The sequence below is a fragment of the Pteronotus mesoamericanus genome, unplaced genomic scaffold (assembly GCF_021234165.1).
Source record: "Pteronotus mesoamericanus isolate MK-2021 breed Mesoamerican mustached bat unplaced genomic scaffold, CSHL_Meso_final scaffold_651, whole genome shotgun sequence".
In the NCBI taxonomy this organism is placed as follows: Eukaryota; Metazoa; Chordata; class Mammalia; order Chiroptera; family Mormoopidae; genus Pteronotus; species Pteronotus mesoamericanus.
This window is the reverse complement of record NW_026555325.1, coordinates 29,524,838-29,552,367: the sequence shown is the minus strand read 5'-3', so window position 1 is coordinate 29,552,367 and position 27,530 is coordinate 29,524,838. Positions and strand designations below refer to the sequence as shown.

Below are 27,530 nucleotides of genomic sequence, written 5' to 3'. Positions count from 1 at the left end.
CTGGAAGGCATATTCTTGGTCTCTCCTATCACCTGGCAAGAGGTGATTTTTGTAAATTAATAGATAAGCAACACATATGAATAGGCTTCAGAGACCACAAGACTAATTGTTTAACAGAAATTGCTAATTTTACTGTGTAGTTTATAACCAAAACAATCTAGAGAAGTAAAAATAAGATGCAAATGCTAAGGCTCTAACTGCTATCCCTGACCTCTGGTTCCAGACCTTCATGTACATGAAAACAGCCTCCATGTCTATATTGAGTATCTTTCTAAAATACATTAGTCTCCTACATTTGATTGTATTAATTGATAAGCTGATAACATTGTATTTATTTTATGGATTAGATCTCCATGTAAATTTTGATTCATTAGTAAATAAATTGTATTTGCTAAAATTTTGCTAACCCTGAATTACTAGATTTTTTTTTAAAATTGGGGTGACATTGGTTAACTGCTTGAAAAACACAAACTTGAAGTTTACAGGAGCCAAAGTTAATGGTGGGGACTTCGAGAAACTAGAGAGTTTCGTCTAAATACATTCAAGTTCAGATTTTAAAAAATACTGCCAGTCAAACCAAGTATGTTCCTGGGCCACACATGCTAGTGGACACACTGGCTCTGATCACTAGTCCTGTGTACGCACAAAGATCTAATGATTCCCTTAGTATTTGAATTGAACTAACATTTGGAGCACCTTTTACAAAATAATATAAATAAGGCCCTGATGAATTTGCTAATTGATCTTTCTAGGAACATCCATCTTTCACAATTTCGAGCCTGTCTGTAAAATTGTACAGTGCAGGTTACTGCTGTCAAAAGGCTATGTATCTAAAATGTTTTTTCTCTTTTTTTAAAATTGTTGTTCAAGTACAGTCATCTCCATTTTCCCGCACCACTCCCCACCTCCCGCCGTCAGTGCCTTGGCCCCATCCATGGGTCCCCTGCACACACTCCCCAGTGACCCCTCCCTTTCTCCCCCCCCCCCCCGCCGTTATCCTCTCCGCCTTCTACAGTATTTTGTCATAATATAAGAATACTGACCACTCAATGTGTTGATAAAATCTGATAATTATATAATAAATGCTTCAAGTACAATAAATAGGAGAACAGATTCTTATTTTAAGGTTTGTTCTTTTCATCTGATTGTTTAAAATTGATGGTGGCAATAAAAATCAATTTTAATTTAAAGAGCTAACAAAGAAATGAATTTCTGAGTGGAGGATATTTGGCGCTCACACAGCCCTATCAGCATTACCTGGCCCTTTGTGCTGGCTCTGGCAGCCTCGTTTGTCATAGTTAGATCAGGAGTCTCTGCTTTTGTTGCCTGGACAGAAACCGTAGCGTTAGCTTCTGGGTGATGACTGACCTTCCCTGGGCAGCGAGCACAGGCCCCTTAGTAATGGAAACATCGTGGATATATCACTGTGCCTCTGTGATCCCTGATGCTGTCTGCATTTCAGACATTGTCTGCACCACCTCTGTGCATGCACACCGCAGAGGTGCTGTGTCTGCGCCGTATATGCACATACTTTTGTACATACGGCTACAATACATAACTCACACCTATCCAGTATTCTCTGTCCTCCTTTGTGTCTATTATGTCACTCTGTGTTCTGGAATCCAGAGCATATATGATTATTTAACTTGTTTATACATCAAGAATGATAAGCAGCTTGAAGAAAAATTATCAATTACCTTCAGGTTTCTGCTCTACCCTATTATTGATATATTATTTATGTGCATACAAAATAACTGCTTAATGGCACACACACACAAACATGGAACATTCCATTTTTGGCCAGCTAGCATGATCTGTTTGCTATTTTAATATGATTCATTTGGTACCTAGAAGTCCTGAAAATAGTAGGAGATGCTGTACACTTTAACCATTTGTGAATGTCATTTGCTTTGGTTCTGTTTGAGTGCTAGCCCTCAATGTGGCTTTGATTATTCCATTTTTAACTGCATTCTGTGATTGTAGCTCCTTACTCAAGTACAAGGTCTTACTGATACTTTGGAGATGATGGGAACACATTTAGGTGCTTTAACAGATGATCAGTCGATAAAAATATAATGACTTCCTGCCGTGTGCCCTAGTAAGCCCCTTAATTCAATAGGCTTCTTTTCCTGAAGTTTCTGGTGTCGTTTTTAAAGATGGAGATTGTGAGGCTGAATGTTCTGGTCGCCTTCATAAGTCCAAATCACATTCAGAGTAGAACCTTTCATTACGCTGCCATAGGTTTCATGGTAGGTGATCATTTTATTCCAAGGAGAATTTTTTAAGGTGTTTTCCAGCAGTAAGGACAAGGCCCAAGATAAGCCTACCTTACATGGAATTTTATAGTTTAGTTAGATCTCTGTATATTTATTTCCCATTTCCATTTTACTTTATTCATTATGAAATGGAATAAGTGAAATGACAGAATACCACAATTTCTTGGAAGTACAAAGAATACATATTGACTCTCAGGTTTTTATTAGAGATTTGGAAATTCAGGCCATGTATACAAGGGGAAAGGTAGTGCACAAGAGTGTAAGATGCATATCGGAAGATCATCTCTGCTTCATCATCACCACAGTTTGTTAATTGAGTAATTACTGTGTGTCAGATACCGGGCTGAGCCCTTTAAAGCCCCAAAATTATGAAAGATAGTTGTGCTTCCGTGTTACATGTTTTCGAATGCATGTGTACACACATGGTTACAAGATCTAAAACACAGATTAAGCAAGGAAACCGTGTTCAGGGCAGCCTGTGGCATATCAAGCTGCAGTCAGCTTAGATGCTTGTTTGATTCAGTAGCTATACTTTCACATTTTCCCTGACTTTAGAAGACACAAAGTCAAACGTCTGTCTAGGTTGTTACTTGCCACTAAGCTGGTTTCTTTTTATCCGGCTACAGTTTTGGGTGTTTCTGAGAATATCAGAAGGCCATGGAGACCACGTCCTCTCCCTTACAAAAATTTAGGGGTGCATAATGGTCCTTTTGAGCACATTGCAGATTATCGATTTCTCTTTACAAGGTCTTCAAAGCAGACTTCTTACTATCACCATGTTCATTCATAGCCTTTCAATTAAGTAATTTCAGCCATATTCACTTGCTGCAAGCTGTTCAGTCCCATCTTTATGAGATTGCTAACTGCTGTCGCTTATCACCGAGAACTGTATTCTTTTATTCAACTACTTTTTCTGAGGAAATGAATCTGTTGCTATCAAGTGATCAGTGTCATGTTAAAGGAATTTCCTAGTAGCTTACATTTAAGTAGCTCATTTCAGTAGTCCAACAAACACATAGATGCTTATACCAAATATAAAGCTGTATCAAATGCTACCTAGTCAACCCTTGCCATAAATTCTGACTCAGTAGCTGCTAATGATAGAAAAAGATAGGTGGTGACTGGAACTGACCTCAGGAAGAGAGCGAAGCCGTGCCAGAGGAGCAGTTATGAGGTAACTTCTAGCGGTGCATCTGACGATTAATTTAGGCTGCATTAAAAGGCAGAAGTTTTTTGGTTCACCAAAACTGAAACAATAATTGTGTATAACTTCTGTTGAATAAATAGCAAGATGTGAATTGTACATGGCAATGATTTTTTCCTCCTGATAGAGAATCTGAATTGTTGAATTAAAACACATGTGGGTAATTTTTGTAAATTAAAGTATATTTTTTACATTGTACTGGATTGCTGAATTTTTTCGTTACTAATACATATTCATTTCATGTTTGGACAGATACGGCAGATGGCGTTTCTCAGGAGCTCTTCTCTGCTGGCTTGGTTGATGGTCATGATGTAGTTATAGGTAAATCATCTTTTAGTATGCGGTGTCATTTTGTTGATATCAAATGGAAATGCATTTAGAAAAAAACAGTTTCATAAAAGGAATTATGTATTCTATGGATTTTTGAACATTTCTTTTTGAATTCTCATCTTTAATGTGAAGGAAATACATATATTTAAGAGTCATATTTAATTTTCTTTTTAAAAAACCTTTTAATGTAATTCTGACCTATTTATCTGGATATGATTTAGCCAATAAGGAACTTGTTAGAAATATAACAAAGAACCTAGTAGTAAGACCCAAAAGTCCATGACATAGCAAAAATAAGATGCTGTCAATTCTGCGCACCAACATACGGCATCTCTGAGGTCCTTTAATGAAAGCTTCTCTGTTCTTTCTTTGCCCACAGTTCTAATAAACTGAGACGTTAGTTTTGTCAGCCCTTGGTAAGGTTCCTCATAAAGCCTTAAGGCCGGACTTAAAGATCATTCCAGCCAGTTCTGTCATCGTGTAGACAAGGAGACAAACTCCTGCAGTGATTCAGTGGGTTGCCCAGGCCACACTGCGGGGTTGTGGCAGACCCACTCACTTGGAGACTATGGCTCTTTCTGCCACTTTTCGAATCAAGGGAGCTCCATGGAGACAGGGATGCCTGCTAAGTAGCAGATACATGATAGGAGCAAGAATTGACGGGTGGCCTCCGACAAGGCAAAGGAAGCAGAAGGCTGTAAGAAGCAGAGCTGCCGTCTAAGAAAAAAGGAGAGCCTGATTCTATTTAGGGTGAGGGTGAATAGCTCCACATTCCTCAGCAAATCTCAGTTATGAAGATTTTATAATCTCAGTCTGTTGCTGGATATTCATAATGATGTCCCTAAGTGATACAGATTAGTTCGACATTATGTTAATGTTAATTATGGCATTATGTTAATTATATTGTGGATTATAATATTATTATATTAGAGAAATATGTATTGTGATAAAACTTTCTTCAAAAATACTCAAATCAAAACCAATGCTTAAAATGAGTTGGACCCCTTAAATGATACATTTTAACTAAGAAACCCCACTTACTCAAAGTAAGTCGTTCCCCAATAACGCTGCAGCGTGTGACTGGGAGGGAGCTTGAAGCAGATATGCTCACCCATCAGAGTAATTTCTTCGTAGCAACTCGATAACATAGATCATTATAAAGTGAATTATTTTGTTTAAATCAGAGGGTAGTCATACCTCAGTACTTCTCAGCTTCAGACTTGCCAAACCCTGTGCTCGTCGCATTTTGACTAGGACAAAAACGTTTCAGCACTCCGTTGGTTGTCCACTCGCTCCCCTCTCTTGCGTTGAAACAGAGGTTGACCTGTCAGTCTCACGGGAGCTGGGAAACAGCGTGGCCCGCACTGGTTTCCGCCCTTGCTAGGAGTTGTAGAGTGAGTTAGTGATGAGTAGTGAGGTATCACTGCAACTGAGCTTTTAGTGGACAATTAGAATTATGGCTAAAGAATCAATATCTTTATTAGATACTGATCATTTGTTTATTATTCATATACAAATACTATTTCATAAATGTAAGAATACAAAAAAATCTTTGAATTTGAAAAAATTAAGCTTTTTCCTATTATATGTAAAATGTACACATCGATTTCACAAGGTAGCTCTGATTCCTCTGCCAAGTGGTGTGTGCATAAGGAGATAAGGTATTTTAAAGGAAAGTGTGTGTGTGTATCTCCTCATATATTCTTTCTTTCACACTTTAAAATCTTGCCACATCTCCTGACCAACACAATTTTTAGCTAAGTTTTCTGAGCTAAGTAAAAAAGTCAGTTAAAATTTGTCACCTACTGTAAATTCTGTATCTGAGTTCTTTATGTTAATAGTTCCTACATAACATAATAGAGGAAAAAAGTAATCAAAAAAACTTCTTTTAAATAATTAATGTCTCTTATTGGACTAGCAGTTGAGGATCAAATAATCTTGTGATTTGAGTTGATCCTGGACTGTGATGGGGAAGATGGAGAATAAAAAAGATTCATGAAAAGATACCAGGTTACGTCTTTCTTTAAGCATGGCCCTACTTCAGGTACTACAGTCAGATTTAGTGTACCTTTATTTACCCTATGCTCAGCTGACCCTAAACTAGAGGGCTTTTCTTGGTTGTTGAGGGGTTTTTTTGTTGTTGTTGTTTTAGTTGCTGTTGGTGGTTTTAAATTTTTATTAGTGTATAGGAGACATAAAATATTATATTAGCTTTAGGAGTACAACATAGCACATCAATATTTATGTCCCTTAACATTGTGATCGCCACAAGTCTAGTAGCCATCTGTTACTGTACAAGGTCTTTACAGTAGTGTTGACTATGTTCCCTATGCTGTACATTACATACCCGTGACTTATTTATTTTATAAATGGAAGTTTGTACCTCTTTTATCCTTCACCTCTTCCCCCGTTTTCCCTCCACTCCTGTATGACAAACATTAGTTTCTTCTCTGTATCTGTGTCTGTTTCTATTTTGTTTTTTGTTGTTTTTTTTAAGTTCCACATAAAAGATAGGGCAAAAGTAGGTTTATGGCTGTGAGTACATGAAACACAGTTTATCCTTGTATTATTGTTTATTAATTAGTGCATTATTTTCTGTAGGAACAGCATCGTGTTTTTGCGGTCATCTATTGATGGACCCCTAGGCTGCTTCCAGATCTTGGCTGCAGCGAGCAGGGGAGTGCACACAGCTTCTTGAAATAGTGTTTTTGTTTCCTTCCAAAAGTGGAATCACTGGGTCATGGTGTTCTATTTTTAAGTTTTTGAGGGACCTCCATACTCTTTTTCATAGTTTCTGCCCCAGTTTACAATCTCACCAATAGTGCACAAGGATTCCCTTTTCTCCACATCCTTGCCAACACCTGTTATTTGTTGTCTTTTTGATAATAGGCATTCTGACAGGTGTGAGGTGATATCTCATTGTGGTATTGATTTGCATTTCCCTGATGAATAGTTGAGCATCTTTTTATATTTTTATTGGTCATTGGTATGTCTTCTTTGAAGACATATTTATTCAGGTCCTCTGCCCATTTTTAATCGGATTTTTTTTACTACTGAGTTGTATGAATTTTTAAATAAACTTTGGATAATACCCTTTATTGGATATATGATCTGCAAATATTTTCTTCCATTTATTAGATTGTCTTTTGTTTTGTTGATGGTTTCCTTCGTTGTGCAAAAGCTTTTTAGTTTAATACAGAAATATGTTGCATTTCTATGCACTAATAATAAACTATCAGGAAGATAAATTAAGAAAACAATTCTATTTACAATTGCACCAAAAAGAATAAAATACTTAGGAATAAATTTAACCAAGGAGGTGGAAGTCCTGTACCCTGAAAACTATAAGACACTAAGACAACACAAATAAATGGAAGGATATGCTGAGTTCATGGATTGGAAGGGTTAATATTGTTAAAACATCCGTACTGCACAAAGCAATCTACAGATTCAGTGCAACTCCTATCAAAATACCAATGGCATTTTTCAGATATCTAGAAGAAAATAGCCCTAGGGTTTATATGGAACCACAAAGGACCCTTAATAGCCAAAGAAATCTTGAAAAAGAACAAAATTGGAGGTTTTACAGTCTTTGATTTCAAACTATGCTACAAAATTACAGTCATCAAAACAGTATAGTACTGAAACAAAAACAGGTGCAGATCAATGGAACAGAAAAGAGAGCTCAGAAGTAAACCCGCATTTATACTGTCAGTTAATCTACAACAAAAGAGGCAAGAGTAGACAACAAGAGAAATAACAGTCTCTTCAATAAATGGTGCTGGGAAAACTGAGCAGATACATGGAAAAAAAAATGGAACTGGACAGCGTTCTTATGCCACACACAAAAATAAACTCAAAATAAAGACCTCTAAGATTTGAAACTATAAAACTCCTAGAAGAAAACAATAAGTAAACTCTTTAACATGGGCCTTAGCAATAGTTTTTAGAGGCTATGTCTCCCCTGATATGGGCAACAAAAACAAAAATAAATCAGTTGTTGAGTTTTTTAAAGGTGGACATTAAGGCATACATCATACACAACTTACTGAATGTGTTTTCAAAACAGTATATAACCAGAAAGCTTCTATTTTTTATGATTTAATTACTTATTCTTTCAAAGTTGTTGTTGTTTTTTTTTAATTTTGCCTTTTTTTCTCCTTCTGGGAGCTAAACAGTAATAGTGGAGTAAGATCAACTATGTGATCTTCTTTGTTCAGTAGCATAAAAGAGACCTTATAGGGATAGGATACCTAAGAGTTACAAACATCGTTCGCATATTTCATTTGGTCATTATATCAATTTTATAAGGTAGAGGGGGCATGTAGTTTTTAATCAGTATTTTATGGATGAAAAGGGAAGTGAAAAAAGTTTCTGGGATATTGCAACGTGTCATGGTCCTTTAACTTGGATCTTTTGACTCCAAGCCCAGAGTATAACCCTGACACTCTGTACAATTAATCTGATATCTTCAGCCTTGAAAAATAGGTTCTGATCGATTTAAATGGTGGTCATTTCTGTGTGTCCTGGGGGGAAAAATAGCTTGTATTCCTTACTTGATTTTCCTGCATCAGTGGGTGACTTTATTTTAATTGTTGACTACTTGACAGATGCGTTTAATTCTGCTTCCTCTAACCTATCTCAGCAATTTGCTGCTCCCTCCTTTAGCATCTCTTTCCCCTCTAATTGAATTTGTCCCACCAGCATATGAATATATTTTTATTTCTCACATCCTAAAAAAGCCCCCTCCTGCCTCGCCTCCCTTTATAGCTCACCTCCTCAAAAGAATTGCCCCCCCGACTTCCATTCCTCGCCTGCCGCATCTCCTGACCCCACTCCGGTCAGTCCTTTGACCTCCTGTGTCCTTTCAAAGCCGTGTCGGGGTAAAGCTCTGCCTGGCAGATGACATAAATGCAAAGGTGCAGCTAGAGTGGACGGCGAAGTTAAGTGGCCTGTGAATGGCTGCCATGGTCCCTAAATCTAGTGGTTCATTCTTAGTTCTCTTACTTGCTGTCAGTGGCATTGGGCACAGTTGACAACGCCCTCCCCTGTGATAAGCTTTTTCATTGGATTTTTAAGACTGTGTTCTCTCCTTGGCCTCCCATGATTCTGGTGTTTTCCTCTCAGTCTTTTTTGGTGGTTCCTTCACATTTCTCGGACCTCTGAATATTGCCATGCAAGGCCTCTTTCCTTGCATCTCTTCTCCTTTCTCTAACCACTTGCTCCTTGACAGTCACATCTCGTTTCATGGGATTGATGCCTTTCATTCTCTATCACTCACATTTACATCTCCAACTCCGACCTCTCTTTTGAATCCCAGACTTACACGTAGCTCACTTTTTGGTATTTTCACGAGCAGGCTAAGAGGCCTCCCAGGTTTCATTAACTTCAAAACCCACGCCCTGGGGTTTCCTCCCAACCTGCCCGTCCAGGAGCTTTGCACTCTAGGTTGATGTCAGCTCCTTCTCTTCAGCCAAACACCTACGAGTTGTCCTTCATTTTTCTTTCCCTCTTACCCAGATCCCGCTTAGGTGACTGTACCCATGACCCAGCCATGACTCACCGCCTTTCCCCCGGGCTGTTTGGAGCCCCTCCTCTCCCAGCTGACGTGCTGCCTTCATCCCTTCACGGGTCTCCCTGCCCCTGTCCTGCCTCCCTTTGGCCGGCTCCCAGCTCAGCAGCCGGGGAGATCCAAGTAAAGAATGAGTCACGTGTGTAAGGCCACGGAGAGTCATTCCATTTATATAAAATGACCAGAATATGGAAACCCATAGAATGAGAAAGTAGGTTAGTGGTTGCCAGGGCCTGAGGGACAGGTGGGAGAGGGAAGTGACTGTTATCGGGTATGGGTTTCTATAGGGGATGATGGAAATGTTCTGGAATTAGAAGTGGTAATGTTTACACAACCTTCTGACTGTACTAAAAACCAGTGTATTGTGCACTTCAAAAGGGCGAATGTTATGGCATGCGAGTTGTATCTCAGGGAGAGTAAGCCAGATCACATTAATGCTCTCTGACGGCTTTCCATCTCCTACGTGACCTGTCCGGTCTCCCTTGTCACCCCTTTTCCTCTCTTGCACTCTCCCCATTGCTCATTCTGCCCCCAGCCACACTGGCCATGGCACTTCCTATTCCTTCTGCAGGACGCTCCTTCCCTGGCTACATCTGCGTTTATCTCCTGGCGCTTAAGTCCTGCTTCTCAAAGGCCCTCCCTGACCAGGCTAGTTCAAATTGCAGCCCACTCCCAACTCTCTTCTCACCTCCCTTACTTTTAATACTTTACCTAGTCTCTCCCCATCTAATAGGTTCCATGTTTCATTTACTTATTTTGTTAAATATACCAGGTTTTCCTTCAAAATTTAGTCTCTCGAAGGCCAGGATTTTTATCTGCTTTGTTAACTGCTGCGTTCCCAGTGCCCCAACCTGTGCATTTCCCATAGTAGGCATATTCCATAAATACTTGTTAGAGATAAACTCCCTTTTGAAATATACAGATATCTCATAACATTTATTTTAGAAAGAGACTATTTGGAATATAGGATTCCAATATTTTAAGTCTTATTTTCGAGAGTGCAGAATTCAAATAGCATTTATAAATATGAAATACATTCACCTGACAAAAGCTGTGCATGAGAAATCCAATTCAGCTTAGAACATTGCCTTATAAAGGTTTGAGTGATTTCTCGTACGTGCATTTTTTTTCAGCTTTCATACTGTAAAACAAGTAACATTTAAATAGATTAAAAATCTTTTTTTTCCATTAGAATATTCTCTTGAATTGGAGTAAATGTTTAAGGCAACTTGAAAAACCTGGTAAAAAGCAACAGTGTATGTTCCGGAGCAGTGAATGTTACCGCTTTTACTATAATGTAGCAACCGTTACCGAAAAACCTTCAGGAGCCAGCCGCAGGGTAATCCGCCTGTGGCCTGTGGTGTGTGAACCACTGCAAAGCAGAGTTTGGCTTGGAAAGGCCCTGGTGTAGTGACGCGGAGTGATTGCTTTTGTGCCGGAGCAGAGCAGTATAGAAATTCAATTCAATGCAATGGTTATAGACTGAATGGGGGGCTAAAAAAATACATTTCCTCCCACCTTCTAAATTCTTCTAGCTGGGCTAATAATCATATTAATGGAGGTGGATTAGCAGGAGAAAATATCCACAGTTTGTTATACGAATGCCCATCTAGGGATGCCATATGAATGAGACCCGAAATGCAATGGGCAGTGGAGGCTTATATGCCATATGGACAGAGGAAAAGGGGGGCAGGGGTCTGGGATTCCCAAGGGGAAATAGGCAGTTTACAGGCAGCCAAGACAGAGCTGAACACATGGTTAGACAACTCCCTGCTAGGCCCCCAGGAGCAGTGGGATGCTGGGGTCAGTCCCGCTCACAGGCCTCCGCTGGGATCCTTCCTACCTAATGCCGAGTGGACCTGCTAAGTTCCCTTCCTGGGGCAGGCATTTCCATCTTAGTCTCTTAGGCGGGGAAAGGGGGAGGTCAAAGGCTCTTTCTCAGTCTTTTATTTCATAATAATCAGCATAAAATCAACATCCCAAAAGGCACATTTTGGGGAAGGAAAACTTTAGTCCCCTTTATCTGAAATCATAAACCTCCTTCGGTCAGCTGTGCTTAAATAAATGCAGCACTGCCCTAGGCAAGAAGCAGGAGACAGTTGTAGGCCTTGTATAAAATGGAAACTGACAGGGTTGGTAAGTCCTCCTGGGTGGGTGTTGATTAAAAAAAAAAAAGTCAACTTTGCAAGATGCAAGACTTCATGATGTGCATGTATAAATTTGCTTACCTTGCCAGGCTGGGATGCCTGACAAGTGGAAATGAACCAACGCATCTGAGTCCCCTTTGCAGTTGTTTCAAAGAGGGATCCCAAGGGTGACCGATACAGCAAGGCAGCAGAGAACCTACTGTCTTTGCCTCCCAGTGGAACAACACCAATCAGTTTTCCCTGCAGTAGGAGCACAGGGGAGAAGAACAAAACTCATCTACAAAAAAACAACCAAAGTTCTGAATTCTCTTGAATAAATGTTAGAACTTCAGCAAAGGAGGGAACACCTGTAGGTGTTTTCCTAGTTGCCGGGCCTGCTCACTTGCTCCGACAACGCTCCTGAGCTCCTGTCTGCACGCCCCACGCAGGGGCCAGGGGGCTGCAGTGAGTGAACGGGGCAGAGGAAGCCCCTGGCAGCTGCCTTCCAGAGAAGTGCCTACCAACTGTTCTGCTCGTTTTTTATGTCTCCATTTCCTGGCTTTGTAACAACAGAAGTCTGTTTTTTTTCCCTTCAAGGGGAGTTTAGAACCAGATGTTGGCATTTCTGTTTCCTGACAAGGGAGCTGTGTTTCTGCATTCATTTGTATAATTTTCTTTGGATGGATTTGAGCTGAGCTGACTAGTTATCACCACACTGGAAACTGACTTTAGCTGTAGATGTCATAAGCTCTGTCGGGGGGCTCCGGAGATGCTCTTCCTGTCCCTGGGGCGCTCTTTTCCTGCACACAGGCAACCCTATTCAACACCTGTCTGCCCTTCTAGATTCACCATGTATGCCACCTCCATGAAGCCTTCTCTGATGCTTCTCCTCTCCCTAACAGACTCGGGAGGACATCTTTTTTGTCTCGAATGCCAGAGAACTGTGTTTTTACCATTTTTAGTGGCACATGGCTCTCATCCTGCTGTCCTGCCTGGTGCCCATCTTCTGTGTGTATGGAGGTTGCGGGAGCCTATACAGCAGGCCTGTCGTTCTATTTTATCCTGTTCTTTACCATCTTTGCCGCTCATACACATCGAATGCTTAGCCTATTCATAAATGAATACCTTTAATTCCATCTAGCAAATCCTGGAATAGTTCATGAATTGATGGTTTGGACCATACAAATAGTTGTACACCCTCAAAGCTGAAGATTAATTCACCGTAATTAATCTCTCTCTCTCTGCCCCTCCCTCCCTCCCCTCTTCCTCCCGCCCTTCCTCCCTTCCTTCCTTCCTTCCTTCGCTCCCTCCCTCCCTCCCTCTCTCCCTCCCTCCCTCCCTCCCTCTCTCTCCCTCCCTCCCTCTCTCCCTCCTTCCCTCCCTCCCTCCCTCCTTCCCTCCCCCCAAACTGACTTTGCACATGCCTTTTGAATCTGCCTCTTGGGAAGATATGTTTGGTGTAGAAGGCCTCTGTCCTCTGGTGCTTGCTGAGGTTACAGTGTCCACCTCAAAGTTTGGATTGTGAGGTGCCTACATCAGAATCTCATCTTGGGTCCTTATTAAAAACACACATCTCTGGGCTCTGGGAGTCTTGGGCATAGAGTGTGGAAATCTGCATTTTGAACAAGCATCCAGGTGATTCTTACATACAATGGAATGTCTGTGGCCACTTCTTTAGTTTCTGCTTGCAATAAACTTTGGAGACTCTTTCAGCTCATTTTATCATCTGTGTCTTCTGTCTAATTTCACTATTTTCCTTTGGTTTTCTGCTTTACTTGATTCTCTTCTCTCTTTAGGAGTTTATTTTAAAACTGTGCCAGGTGCCTTTTTAAAATCTTGTGTGTGTGTGTGTGTGTGTGTGTGTGTGTGTGTGTGTGTGTGCGCGCGCGTGCGCGGTGCAGATGCGTGCGAGATCATCCTCACTGGTGTACATTTTACATAACGAGCCATCACAGTTTTTATTAAAACTGCTGTTGCTGCACAGGGTGCAGTAAACCTTGCAGGTGGCCTTTGGCATTTATATTTCTATGTAACAGCAAAGCATCTTTGGGTTCCAGCATATGCCGGCAACGGAATCTTTGCTCATTCATGAGCATATGGCTGGATGTGTGATGTGCTTTGTTCCCCCAGCTATAGTCAGGATCTGTGCATCAGCTGTGAGAGATCCAGGATTTATTGACCAGCAGCGCACCCTTACAGTGAACGGCTTGGGGAAGAGTGAACATGTTCTCTCTCTCATATGCGATTCAGTGATTATGCTGTGATGTTTACTGATGTTGAAATTCACTGAAGAAAAACTTCCATGCACAAAGTAGTGTCTCTATTACACAACTGTACTATGATTTTAAAATGGTGACAGATTTTAAAGAAGGGAACAAAACTCCTTAAGAAGCCCTTTCTGGGTTTAGACAGGTTAGGGCTTAGTTGGATGATATCAATAAATACAGTTAAGTGATTTCTGATTAAACGTTGTCTGTATGTTACTTTTAATAGTCCAGGGCAGTAGGAACTAGAAGTGGCTTGGGAGCCCTGTACTGATTACTTTTCTTATCTATTTTTAGCAGAAATAATTATTGAACAGTTTAATGGGGCACAGGGTTACCATTTTCAAGTATGCGCCACTGCTCTTGGTTCCCCAAATACCTTCTCTCCTTTAAAAATATCTTTATTGAGGTATATATTCCCTAATTAAGAAAATTTAATATTTTAACATTAAAAATTAGTAAACAATTATTCTAAAATACTTAGAAATGATAGCTTAGACTAATATAAAAACACTGTGCATAACTGTCATTTCCAGAGGAATTAAAACAGTTGAAGTCTGTGGAGATGTGGTAGAATCATACACAGCGTTGCTGTGTAAATAGCCAAGGAGCTGTTTGCTCTGTGAAATGCTGGGGACAAGGCCTGAATAAATGTGCAGAGAGCTGGCACTCTCGTATGTGTTTGCGCGTTCTCTCTTGCTCTCCCTCCCCCCTTAAATTGATATTAATGGCCTAAGAGTTAATGTATGTTTAAGTTTATTCAGTTGCAACAGAAAGACATATGGACTAAAGTAAAATATAATTCTTGTTTTAAAAAGCATCATTTTTATTATCTGATGACCGTACTCCCCTGACCCTCAAAATTCAAGGCAATTAAACAGAAGGAAAATTTTCCTAACAGATCATGTCAGAAACTAAAAAAGCTGCCCACTCCACTGCCAGCCCCGACCCCGGCCCTCCGACCCCCGACCCCGGCCCTCCAACCCCCCACCCCGCCACCCCCATGGTAACTTATGTGCCAGTTCTAACGGCAAATGATTGACTGTCCAGATCAGCATTGGCAGAATTCTTTATAAAGACATTCTGATTTGGAGGGGAGGTATCAATTCAAAATTACCTTTCCAAATATGAGCAAATGTTATTTCCAGGAAGTCCTAAAAAGCATAAAATAACATCTGTAATTTCCCCAAAGATGTTCTCAGTTTCTGTGTTACATGATTATGAATCAGTGCAGCAGTAAACCACACTGTAAGCCCTGATTTTCTAATTAACTTTGTCACTTTTTATTTAGTTAGGAGTTATGGATCCTCTTTGAAACCATTGCTGTAGCCAGACTCCAGTGTAGATCTATAATTAATTTCACTTGCATGAAACCAGAGCCTAGCCAGGAGATTCGTTTTAGATATTCACTAAATCAGTAGAGTCTTACTTTTCTCAGTTACTTTAAATTCTTCTGTTTTAATTTGTAATCTTTCTTTTAACTCTAGAACCAGATATCCCTTAAGATTATACTCAGTCCACCCAAACTTCCTGACTACAGATTTACAATAAGCCCCAAATTACTGGTCCCTGTTTGTAACAAGAGAATATCTTTCCAGTGGAAGTAAAGTATGTTTATCTGCTGCAGGAAACCTAGTCTTTCTGATAACATGCATATTTTTAACACTACCAGGTTTGTAAGATTTAAATTAAGTGGCTCTTTTCCCAAACAGTCTGCTCCATGAGATGTTGATCTCTCTTCGGCAATGGTTATAGTACATGCACACATGTGTGCGTGTGTTGCCCACTTCAGAACTCTGGGCTTACCTGAATTTTAACTATTCCATTAGTAGTACAGTACCAGTAGTAGTACAGATATAAGTAGATACCCAGTTGTGCTTGTTAATAGATTGATAGGTGGATCTAATCCCTAATCAAATTTCTCTGCTGGGTTTTGTTTGTTTTTTACACTCTATTAGGTGAAATAAAAGAGAATTCACTGCCATACATAACAGAAAATAGAACTCCCAGTTTACCAAATCAAAAACATTCTAAAGTAAAGAAACACAATTAGGTCAACATTTTCGATGCGATGTAGGCTTATCACTATTTTTGGCTTCATGTCTAATTATAATCTGAAATTTGATCCTGTATCTTGCACTCAGTTACCATTTTTTAAAAAACAATGAGGACCTTTTTGCCAATCCTGAGAAAATCTGGTGCTTAATTTCACACTCCTTAAGCATCCCAAAAGGATATAAGAAGGCTTTCGCCCCAGATTCTTTTGAAGGCAAGAGAGACCCTGAGTGGTCACATGCTTGAGAAACATGTCCTTCCCGTTGTGTCCAATTTTGTTCTTGAGCTACCGTGTTTTGGAAGCAGCCACTATGCTGTGTAACTCTTGGCAAGCATTCCTTAAAAGCAAGCTTTCTGGGAGGATTCCATGTCCGATGTAGAACCGTCCGGCAGGAATTTGTCGTCAGGAAAGCACTTGGTGAGCCAGGGGTGCAAACTCGTGGGCCGGCCTCTGTGCCCCTCCTGGCCAGGGTCCCCTGTGGCGGAAAGTAAAGGGGGAGCTGCCCATTAAACTTGGAGGCAGATTTTTTTTTTCTTTTGGTCTAATTTTTAATAGCAAAATGCATTAATCTTCACCCTTAGGGAACTTGGTCAGCCATGAGAAGTTTGTTAGTTGAAGCGAGGGTAGCAGATTTAAAGGTTCTTTGCAGTAATAGATCCCAGGAGGGCTAATTTATAACAGATTTTGAGACTTCTTACCAGCTTGTGATTGTTACCTTGATCTTTAGAAACTCAGGGTTCTTAGGACTCATTTCTTCATTGGGTGGAGGGATCTGGGGTCAGAATTCTGGTGCCAAACCTCGGCACTTTCTCATCTGCCTGTGATAGGCAGGGTCAGAAGGACAGGAAAAGACCTGCAAATTGCTTAGGCACTAGCCTTGCTCTCCCGCCCTAGGAGTGGACTATTAATACCTCACATATCCCTCTCACTGTTTTGTTTCTAATGCTTGTACCTGTCAGTGGAACTGAGAGATAAGGTAAGAATGGCATACACTAGAAATTTAACATCTAATAGAAAGGCAGAATACAGATTAAGGAACTTGATTTAGACAGCACTACTCTTGGGAAGTAAAAAACTGCTATAGATTATTCTGACTAATGGGCTTCTCAGCTGCTGGCATGGTAGACTTGCTGAAGCTCTCAGGATTTCTTTAAAAAATTGTCTTTTCTATTTAGTGCTTGTGAAAATTGTTATTCGGTAAGGAATGAGTATGAGAAATTAATTTTTGATATTTTTTTCAGGATGGATTGTTAATGTCAAAAATATAGAACTCTGCACTTAATATAACTCTAAAGTGGTTTCATATGGTTAATTAGCAATAATTAAATAGAACAGCTTAGGCTTTTTGATATAATCTGAAATATTCATGCTGTACAAATGTCTGCTGAGTAAATGGTCCTTAGCCAATTATAACAGAGAACTCCCCTGGGATATTACTGGGAGTCCCCAAAAGTATGTGTCCTTGAGTCATTTTGTCAGCGCTGGTTACCATGCGGTGGGCTCCCCGGCTCCCCTTTGTTCCCTGCCCAAGAGGCTGCTTAAAAAATGCTCCCCGTGTCCCCGGCCAGCATGAGGGGCCCAGTGTCCACAACAGTGGTGCCGCTTGCACAGTGTCCCGGGGTCCATTCTTCTAGGAGCAGGCCAGAGCGCTACTTTCTTTATTGCAGACGTGGTCAAAAGGGCCCTCTGTCGCACTTTGTCATGCCAGCCCCAGAGCTGTCCTCTTCCACTTATTCAGTAAGTAAAGTATGTCATCTGCTCTGTGCTGGGCACAGGCAGGGTCTTCTTCTACTTCTCCTCCTTCTCCTCCTTCTCCTTCTTCTCCTTCTCCTTCTTCTCCTTCTTCTCCTTCTTCTTCTTCTTAGATTGATTGATTGATTTATTAGAGCCGATAAGTCCTATTGGGGAAGGGACAGAGAAAGAGAGGGAGAGAAGCACAATGCGTGGTTGCTTCTCACGCACCCCCCACTGGGGGCCTGCCTGCAACCCAGTCATGCATCCTAACTGGGAATCATACCAGTGACCCTTTGGTTCACAGGCCGGCGCTGAGTGCCCTGAGCCACACTGGCTGGGGCAAGCGTTCTTGCCCCTCATGATGCTTCCAGTCTAACAGGAAAGGCAGGCATTAGGTAAGCAAATAAATACACAGGTGTGAGTAAAATTACAAATAGCGAGAAGTGCTCTAAAGGAAAAGCAAAGCAGTAAAGAGAGACAGCAATAAATGGGGTCCTCAGTTAGACTTAAGAGCAGGGTCACCATCTGGGGGAGGAACATCTGAGTGAAGCCTTTGATTTGGCCTGGCTGCGCTGGGCATAGGCACAGCATGGGCAAAGATAGTGAACTTGGAAAAGGTGACCGGTGTGGCCAGAACAGGTGAAGGAGGAGAGCGTGACCTGAAATAAGGCCAGACTGGAAGCAGGGACCAGAGAGGGCAGGACCTTGTAAATAGCCATTTGCCATAATGCCTTGTGAAAACTAAGTCCTCATCATTCAATTTCAATTGAGTCTCTCCGTAGGTGAAGTATAAATCTTGTGCCTTCCCTTCCTTTTTTTGCAGTTGAAGAAGGCAAATTAATGTCACCTTTAACCTCATTCATTCTGGTGATAGTCTAAATATGCAAGTGTATGTGGGCTAAGACTCCTTTGCTGCCTGGCCTTGAGTCCTGGTTGAGTGAGGGGAGCGGAAACCATGGAAGGACAGGACCATAGGCCTGAGGGGCTGGAAAAATAAAAGCTGGAATGATGTTTCCGCATTCTAGGTTCATTTAAATTCAAGGACATTGAAAAGTGACTGGTATTTTAATGTTTGGGGACCAGGAGATCTTCAGAGATACCTTCCAATAACTCTGAATCCAATTACTGTATCAAAAGGAAATTAAGATTCCTAGAAAGGGCAAAATTTGGACATTAATTGCAGACATTTTCTTTATATTAATTGGTAACCAAAAGGCCTTCACATATATTCCCAAAGAGGATGGAGTATATTTTCCATTTCATAATATTGCCCTATTATTCTCATACAAATTATGGCGTGGGTTAAGGTAGCACTTGCCATTTCCAGTCATTAATTGCTGTTGAATTTAGTGAATTTTCTTTCGAGGACGAAGACTCTAATTACCCAAGTCAAAGTAGGCATGCAAGTGGCCCCAGGCTCAGGATGCAGGCATAGTAAAATAGCTTCCCGGCTAGCTTGCTTTTGTTCTGGTCTGCCAGGCGTAGAGCTGGGACAGTGTTTTCTCACAAGAGTGATTTCCAGAGTGTCAGTGAGCTAGCAAAGCTCTCTCATAGTGCTGCTCATTGCTTTTTATACCCTCCCTTTATTGTCTTTATTCTTTATGCAACACTTTATTTCTAGGAAAAAAGATAGAAATTACCGTATACAGGACTCTGTATAAGCTCCATTACTACACGGGTTCCATTAACTGACTTCTATAATTATTTAAAAACTGATTTCAGATCAACTGGTCATTGGTAAATTTTTGGCACAATCATTTTTTAACATGTCTCTTGAGTGGCCACATGGCTTTCCACATTGTTTACTGCTTTTTGTGATTAAACTGATAAAACATCCCCCATCTTATTTCTCAGACTCTCTCAAAGTCTGAAACATATGGAGACCTTGAGGTGTAGGGAAGGAGTGCTGGCTTTTGAAACAGATGCAAGTTCAGATCCCCGCTCGGTCCACTAATGGATGTGACTTTGGAGGTTACTTAATCTCTCTCGGCCACATTTCTTCAACCATGGACTGACCCACTTGTGCAGCTGTTTGGAGTCTGTTGTTTACGTGGAGTGGCTAGTGCAATGGGCAGGGCTATGAGATACTCAGTGAGTGGTAGTTATTTCCTCTTCCTACTTTGGAGTCAGTTTGTTGCCAGGAGAGACCTGGTTCTTCTTGCTGATGCGTATAAAGAATGACATATCACCAAATCTATTAGCATGCAATCAGAGTCTATTAATGCCCCATGCCTGTGGAAGAGAACAGGCCCAGCTGACATGGGGAGAGGGCGAAAGGCAGAGGTTCAGGGCAAAGCAGAGCAGCAAAAGGGAGGACAGCTGCAGGCCACGGTGGCAAGTCTCTGGGAGACCTGAGGCCGGGCGGCCAGAGAGCCAAGGGCGGCCAGAGAGCAAGTCCTTTGTTCTGAGGACTTATATGGTTGGTGGGATGGGAGTAAAAACGTTTCATATTAATTAATGGGTAAGTGTGGTGCCAGCTTTCCTGGGGGGATGTGACTCCCCAAACTTGGGTATGTGTGGGGGTCTGTTAGCCCGAATCCTTATCTTGCTCCAGGCTTCATTTGTTCATCTGGTTGTAAAACAGATATATGACAGGAGGCAGTTAATTAAACTTGGGGCAGTCACCCAAAGTTATTTATGGGCTGCTTCTTTGGGCACTGTGGACCCTCTCCCGCATTCCAGGCCTTGTGATGCATGCACAGTTTCAAGGCTTTCTTTCCCAGATAGTGGAAACGCTACATAGAATTTCAAGGATTTCCTCCTTCCTTGCTAACATAGTGTTTCTTGCGATGCTGGAACACCTGGTAATATTATCGCACCAGGCTCAGCACTGCTGAGGTAGCACATGAGACGTGTCTCCCTCCCCCTCCCTGCCTTGGTTTACTATTCATTCTACCTAAGTAATGACAGGTGTCTCCTGGCAACCAGGATGCTAGACACTGGCCAGTAACGGCAGTGCAGTCTCTCAGTTCTTCCTATGCTGTCTCCTGCCTCAGATCCATCTGGCCTCCTATCCAATGTAAGAATTCTTTTATGAAATACCAGTCAGAGAATAGAAGGCAGCCTGTGGTTTCCCCAAATAAAAGGAGCCTCAGGTCTCTGGTGGGAGCGGAGGCAGAGACTCTGTGTGGGGAACGCAACCGAGGCACTAGAGTCCCTGGGAACCTACCGTGTTTGCCTGGGCCACCTCCGTGCTGGCAGGGGGCTCGCTATCCCCTCTTACTCCTCCGGCCCCAGCAGTGCGGGGAAGTGGTACAAAAACAACAAAATGAAAACAGACACTCAGAACTCTAGTGTCACCTCCTTGTCAGGTTTTCTGCCTGCTTCCCTGGGGCAGAAATTGCCCTTTCCTCCTGCCGGGGAGGACGCCAAGCATGTATGTGTGTGCAGCTGGGCCTGAGAAGAGCAGTTCGGAGAGAAATGGGGATTTCCTTGTCCTCCTGAGGCTCCCCTTTTGAGCTCTAGTTCCTTAGCCGATGTCCTGCCGCTTTCTCTCTCACCTAGTTTTGTCACAGAAAACCTCCCTCTTTCTCTGATGCTTGACAACAGAAATGTCTGTTCACCCCAGGGAGTTTACACCCTTATCTCAAGGAAGCTCACAGTTTTTCCCAGGGGAGTGTGGCTGTGCTCAGCAGCCTCAACAGGACCACCCAGACAACCCAGACAGAAGGCAATGCAAAAAGCCTAGGATTTTTACAGAGGAATAGCCGTCCTCCATGAACTTGACCCACCACATCAAGCGACGCTGTCAGTTCCCTCTGTAAAACGCGATGCCCGGGGCGTGCAGGGTGCTCCGTGTGTCCCCCGACTGCACTCCCCTGTCTGTTCCCACCAGGTACGGGCCGTGCTCAACAAGAGTTTGTTCCTAATTTGTTTATGCAGGCTTGCATCTTATTAAAATTTTATCATTTAAATAATTGATAACATGAGTTCAAAAATGAGTTTTTTCAAAAAAAAAACAACAACAAAGAAGTAGGATGCTTTAGGAAATCTAATGGCGAAGGCAGATTGTTAAAATAAACCCAAACAGTTGTTAAATTAGGTATGGAAAAGATAACCTTAAAATTAGAGAGATTTTTAAAATCTAGGACTTTTTATTTTTTATTTATTTATTTATTTTTTTTTTTTATTTACTTTTTAAATACATTTGTCTCTGCCTCCCTGCCCCACCTCTTTCCCTTGCCCCCTCCCACCTTCCCTCCCTCAGCTCTTCCCCTTTGGTTTTGTCCATGAGTTAAAATCTAGGACTTTTTAAATGACCTTGACTCTATATCACAGGATTGGTAAATACATGTACATTACTATGATTTCAGTTAAAACTTTAGATTTAAGGTTTATTTGCATCGGTCTTATGTTCCCTTGCATAAGCTCCCTTTTCACATTAAACAGTCTGGTATCGCTGCCACCTCCATCAGATAAGAGTGTTTCTTTTATAGCGGCGCACAGAACCAGCACATAATCTGCAGGGCCCAGTGCAAGATGAAGATGCGGGGTCCCTTGTTCTAAAAATTAGTAAGAAGTTTAAAAGGGTAAGAGCAATGTATTGAAGCCAGTGCAGAGCCCCTCTAAGCCTGGGCTGCCTGTGCGTCTGCACAAGCCAAAGTCCGTGCCAGCCGGTGCTGGGGCTGGGAAGGAGGGGCGCTGGGGTGTGGCCCAGCTCTCTGACTCCTGTTAGTGCCCTAGAGCTTCCCTTCTTGGGACACAGCCACTCATCGCCGAGATGCTGCTTAGAAGGTCTTTCCACTGAGCCAAACCCACCCTCCTGTAACACTGTCCTGCAAAGCAACGCAGAACATTGCTAACCTCTTTCAAGTATTTAAAACTGCCAAACATCCTCCCTGTTTCCTCCTCTTAATGAACTTTCTCAGGGGGCAAAATAGTTCTTTAAACCTCCTTCATCTCACCTCTCTTGATTGTCTCTCGTTTTCCTGTGTCCTTCTGAAGGATCGTACACAGGTTCCCAGGTCCCAACGTCATATGGGGGTCACAGAGCATGGGACTCCTCATTCCTGGTGGGAATACTACTCTTCCACTAATGTCATCAAATACTGTATTAGTGTTAGAGAATATAGATACTCTTTTTTTTTTTTTTTTTTTTACTGAACTTATTATTAGCAAAGAAAACCACTTACACTCTTAAAGGTTTTAAATGTTTTATTATGAAATAATTCACATTTACAGAAAAGTATGTAAAATACTATAGGCTTAGACACTTACTGAGATTTTATTGTTATTGACATGCTTGCTGCAGATGACTCTCCCGTTCCCACATCCCCTTTTAAAATCTTTTTCCCAGCTGGCTGCTGTTTACCCAGGGTACTCTTACTCTGTGTGTGTATGATTGAGTTTTGTGACCTGAAGTATTTAACTCCGGCTAATATTATTTTTCTTGTTTGTGTCTATGTATAGAGTCTCCTTAGCTGTACTGGAGACTTCTTTCCAAGGAGTTCTAAAACCGACACTCCTTCTGGCACAATTTTTAAGTTTATTAAAATAAATTCCATGAAATGAACCTTGAAAGCATTATGCTAAGCGAAAGAAGCTAGATGTGAAAGGTCGCATATTGTATGATTCCACTTATGTGAAATATCCAGAATAGATAAATCCATTAGAGACAGAAAACAGATCACCAGTTGCTAGGAGCTGGGGGAAGGTGGGCAGGAGGAGCGACTGCTTGGTGAGCATGGGGTTTTCTTTCAGGGCGATGAGAAAGTTTTTGAAGTGGGTAAAGGTGGTGGTTGCACAGCATTTGAATGTACTAATTTTCAAATCTAACTAGTTAATTTTATGTTATTTAACTCTCATCTCAAAAAGCATTCTATGAAACAATATTAAGATATTTGAAATTTAACATTGTATATACATATTGGAATCAGTAATGTTGATATTTCTCTACGAGTAACTGTATATGAATGTTGTTGACTGTGTACCCGATCTGAAGTGCTACATTTTCTTGGTAGGGGGAAGGTAGTTATTGACAGTGTAGCAACCCTTGCATGTCTGCGGTGGTTTAAGAACAAATGAAGTTCCTATAACATTTAAGACTGTGGTTTCATTGTGCTCACAGCAGTGGAAAGGGCTGTAACCTTTTAGAAAGGTCTTGGGGAGTGGTACGTACTTCCTTTCCCTTCACCGAAGCTGCTCGCTGGCTGGTGTGACACTGTACTCCAGAGTGACAAATGAAAGTGGCAGAGTCAACCCCAGGAAGTTTTCCTTTGGGGAGACTCCAAAGGAATGTCTTTTGGACAAAACTGTAAACATTGCTCCATTTGTATTTAGCCTATTAACATTTATTTCCAAAGAAAATACATTATTTTTCCCTGTCTGGTGACTCGGTTGGTTGGAGCATCACCCCATAAACGGGAAGGGAAGGTTGCGGATGCGGTTCCTGGTCAGGGCACAAGCCCAGGCTGCAGATCCAGTCCCTGGTTGGCGTGCTCACAAGAGGCAACTGATCAGTGTTTCTTTCTCTCTTGCATCAATGTTTCTCTCCCTCTGTCTCTCCCTCTCCTCCCCGTTTCTAAAATCAATAAGCATGTCCTCAAGTGAGGATAAAAAATACATTATTATTAACGGATTATGCTGTTTTAAGAAACTGATAAGAAGGTAAGACAAAAGGAATAGTTTCTTCTAATTGTATGTGTTGTTGTAAATATGGACACAATCAATGCCTATCAGAAAACCGTAACAGGGAAAACTTGGAGAATGTGCAAGGCAACTCTGTACTCTAGGCAAAAGTACATTTTCCGTCAGCGTGGTTTAAGCTGCAGGTAACAGATAGCTCCATTAACATGATGAAAATAATTTTAGCTTACAAAACTGGAAGTCCAGAGGAAGGGAAAGTTTCAGGGTTGCCTAGCATCTCAGTGGCACCGGTCCGAACCTGGGTTCTTTCCGTGGTCGGCCCAGCTCTCCACAGCTCTGCTTTCAGACCAAGGCCTGTTCCCTTCGGTGTCCTCAGCCGCTGCCCATGGCAAACTGTGCTACGTGGTTTCTAAGTCACATTTAGCTTCTCATGGTCCTCACTAAGGGGCAAGAAAGGGTCTCTCTTAGAAGCAAGCCCCCAACAGGCCTTTCCCCTGTGTCATGGGCGTGTTGTCTTACCACCCACCCCTCACAGGCCCCGTGCCAAGGGACGGGCGGGGGTGAGACCTCAAGAACTCATGGTGCGGCATTGGCCACAGTATTTTGTGCTGACCCCATAATATTTAATATTTTTGTTACGTAGCCTTAGATAATGCTTTTTAAATTGTCTTTTTTAAATTGTCTACATTCTAGGTCTAGACAGACCTTCAGAATATTATGTTGTTTTCAGGTTATGCCTTGCTAGTGTAACTTCTCTTTTAAATACGCTGTTGAGATGTGCTGTTTGAAGCCCATTTTTGAAAAGTGAGGAATAATAAAAAGGAAGAAGAAAACAAAATGTACCTTTATTTGTGCTCATATTTTCTTGGTGAGTGTTCTCATACTTGACATAAGAGCAAAATCGAGTTGGTTTATGTACCTTTTTATGGATTTTGCATGCTATATAGGTTTCTTTTTAATAGACAAACCTTGTTCTAAGGTTGGTATACACTTGGTGCTTCATTGCTGATTGTATTGTTTTGTTCCATTTACTCAACTACATTTGTATGCAAAAATTCAACCTTAATTATATATTATAGACTTTCCCCTGACTTTAAGCCATGAGTCTTTTTGTTTGAATATTTAAAAAAAATAAACTCCAAACTCTGAAAAACTGATTTTTAAAATTACTTCAGCCCACATTTTCTTTCTCAGTGTTGATTTAATCACAGTTCTTGCGGCAGTGAACCTAGGCAGTCTTAATTGCATGTCTCTTTGCCTGTGGAATTCTTTTCCTCTGTTGGCGTACCAAAATTGAAATCTGTTGAGCTCCTTGAGTTTTTAGTGCAAAGCCTCTAAACCACATTTTAATCAATAATCCACCCCACATTCTTTTTTCTGCTCTGGTTCCAGTTCCTGAGAGTTTCTTCGGGGGTTTTTTTCCCCTCTCGGATTTGTTGTTGTTGCTGTTACTGTTGCTGTTGTTGTTTTAATGCAGAGGTTGCAATCTCCTGGCCCAAGGCTTGGATCTTGTCTACAAATGTATTTTTAAATATTTTTAAATTTTGGAATTAGTGGCCAACATTTAAAAAGGATGAGAGTTGACATAGATGATCCAGTTCTAACTTGTCATAGAAAAACTAGGAGATCTGGCCCTGGCCAGGGAGCCCAGTTGGTTGGAGAGTTGTCCTGATATGCCAAGGTCATATCCCCGGTCAGGGTACATACAGGAATCAACGAGTGAATGCATAAGTAAGTGGAACAGCAAATTGATCTCTCTCTCTGTCTCCCTCTCTCTTTTTCTCCCCCTCCCCCCCACGAATCAATAAATAAATTTTAAAATGTTTTAAAAGAACAAGAAAAACCGGGAGATCTGAAAACAATTGGGCATAAAATCCCAAATGGCAAAAGTCCTGCCCCTCTTTTCCCAATTCCCTGGTCTCTCTGGCCCATGAAGGCATTTGAGCTTCTGACCCCTGTAGATAGCATTTGTGCTAACCAGTGCCATCTTGTTTTCTTTCTAAATAACACAGCATGTCATCTCTGCAGACCTAGATAAAGTTAAAGGATAGTTCTCTAAGCAAAGCACAAGTATGATTGTTCCTCTACCGACGTAAGGCTCCATAGCTTTTTAAAGACTGCCATCCACCTTGCTGGAAATCACCAGCATCCTTAGACGAGCTCTTGGACCAAAAGAATTCAGTGCGCACCTAATTGTCCCGTTTTGGGAAAGGTTTAATACCAGACTACTAGACCATAAAGTCGTAAACTGTTTCCTTTAAGGGAGGAGCCATCATATGTACCCATGAGGATGGGTCCTTTGTGGCCAAGGAGACCCACAATTCTCAGGGAGCCAGGCCCTGAGTCACTCATGGCTTAGATGCCTACAAGAGCGCCAGCCCCTTAAGAACGCCCACTATCGGGGCCCCTCCTGCTGATAGTCTGCTATACAGATTCCTGGTCACTTATTAATACTTTATTGTTGGAGCTCATTAGTGCTAAACTTCAGTATGTGCTCCCCACCTCACATAGAAAACTACAAGCCATATTCGTATGACTAGATAATAAAGCAACAGCAGCAACACACAGTCTTCTTGCTCAAAGGTAATTACAGTATCATCATAATATCCCCTTACTGCTCTTAAAGACCTAATTCCATGATCTCTTCCACCTCCATCAGACAAACTCATTTTAAAACTGACTCAGGTACATTATTTTAGGCAGACTGTCAGTTCTTAGGTCATCCTAACCCCACCCCCCACCCCACTTTCTGAACACCAGGATGATGCCCAGGGCTGCATTCCAACACCGACGACCCCTTCAGACCATGCACTCGAAGTAACGTTCTGTTCTTGGCTTAGTTTTTCTAGTCTGACTTAGATGTCTGTTATGGGAAGTCCCACCATTGGGGAAGAGTATAAGTTGGAAGAAACACATATTCTCAGTAGTGACTTAGTTGGCCATGGTAACATTTTTATGATAAATAGGATTTTTCAGACTAGCAAGTTTTGAACAGTGTTCGCAAATGTCTGCTAAGCATTTGTTCCTTTACGCAACGGGGTACTCTGGATTGTCCTTGAAACTGGAGCCAGCTGCTGTGCCCCATTTCACCGCTGCATCCCCTCCCAGTCCAGGTTCTGATGGGTTGATATCACTCAGGACTCTGAGCATTGTGGCTGGTTAATGCCTGGGAACATGCAATTTCTGGAGAATGCTCAGTCGGTGGCTTCATTGAGAGTTTTCTAATCACTGGACTAAGCTCTACACACTTAGGGATTTTTTTGTCTGCTTTGTTGACTGGTATGTCCTGGAACACTAGAATAGAAGAATAGAAATAAGCACCTAGTAATTACTCAGTAAATATTTGTTGAGTGAATGATTGAGTTAACTTAAAACAAACCGTT

At 41.5% G+C, this 27,530-nt stretch overlaps 1 protein-coding gene across 1 annotated transcript in view; it reads left to right on the top strand.

The window, feature by feature from the left end:
* Window positions 1-27,530, top strand: part of STK39 (serine/threonine kinase 39) — a 273,509-nt gene that overhangs the window by 212,224 nt on the left and 33,755 nt on the right. Inside the window, exon 16 of the mRNA XM_054562783.1 lies at window positions 3,733-3,801. Coding sequence (XP_054418758.1) covers window positions 3,733-3,801 — 69 coding nt within the window. The remainder of the gene's footprint in view (window positions 1-3,732; window positions 3,802-27,530) is intronic.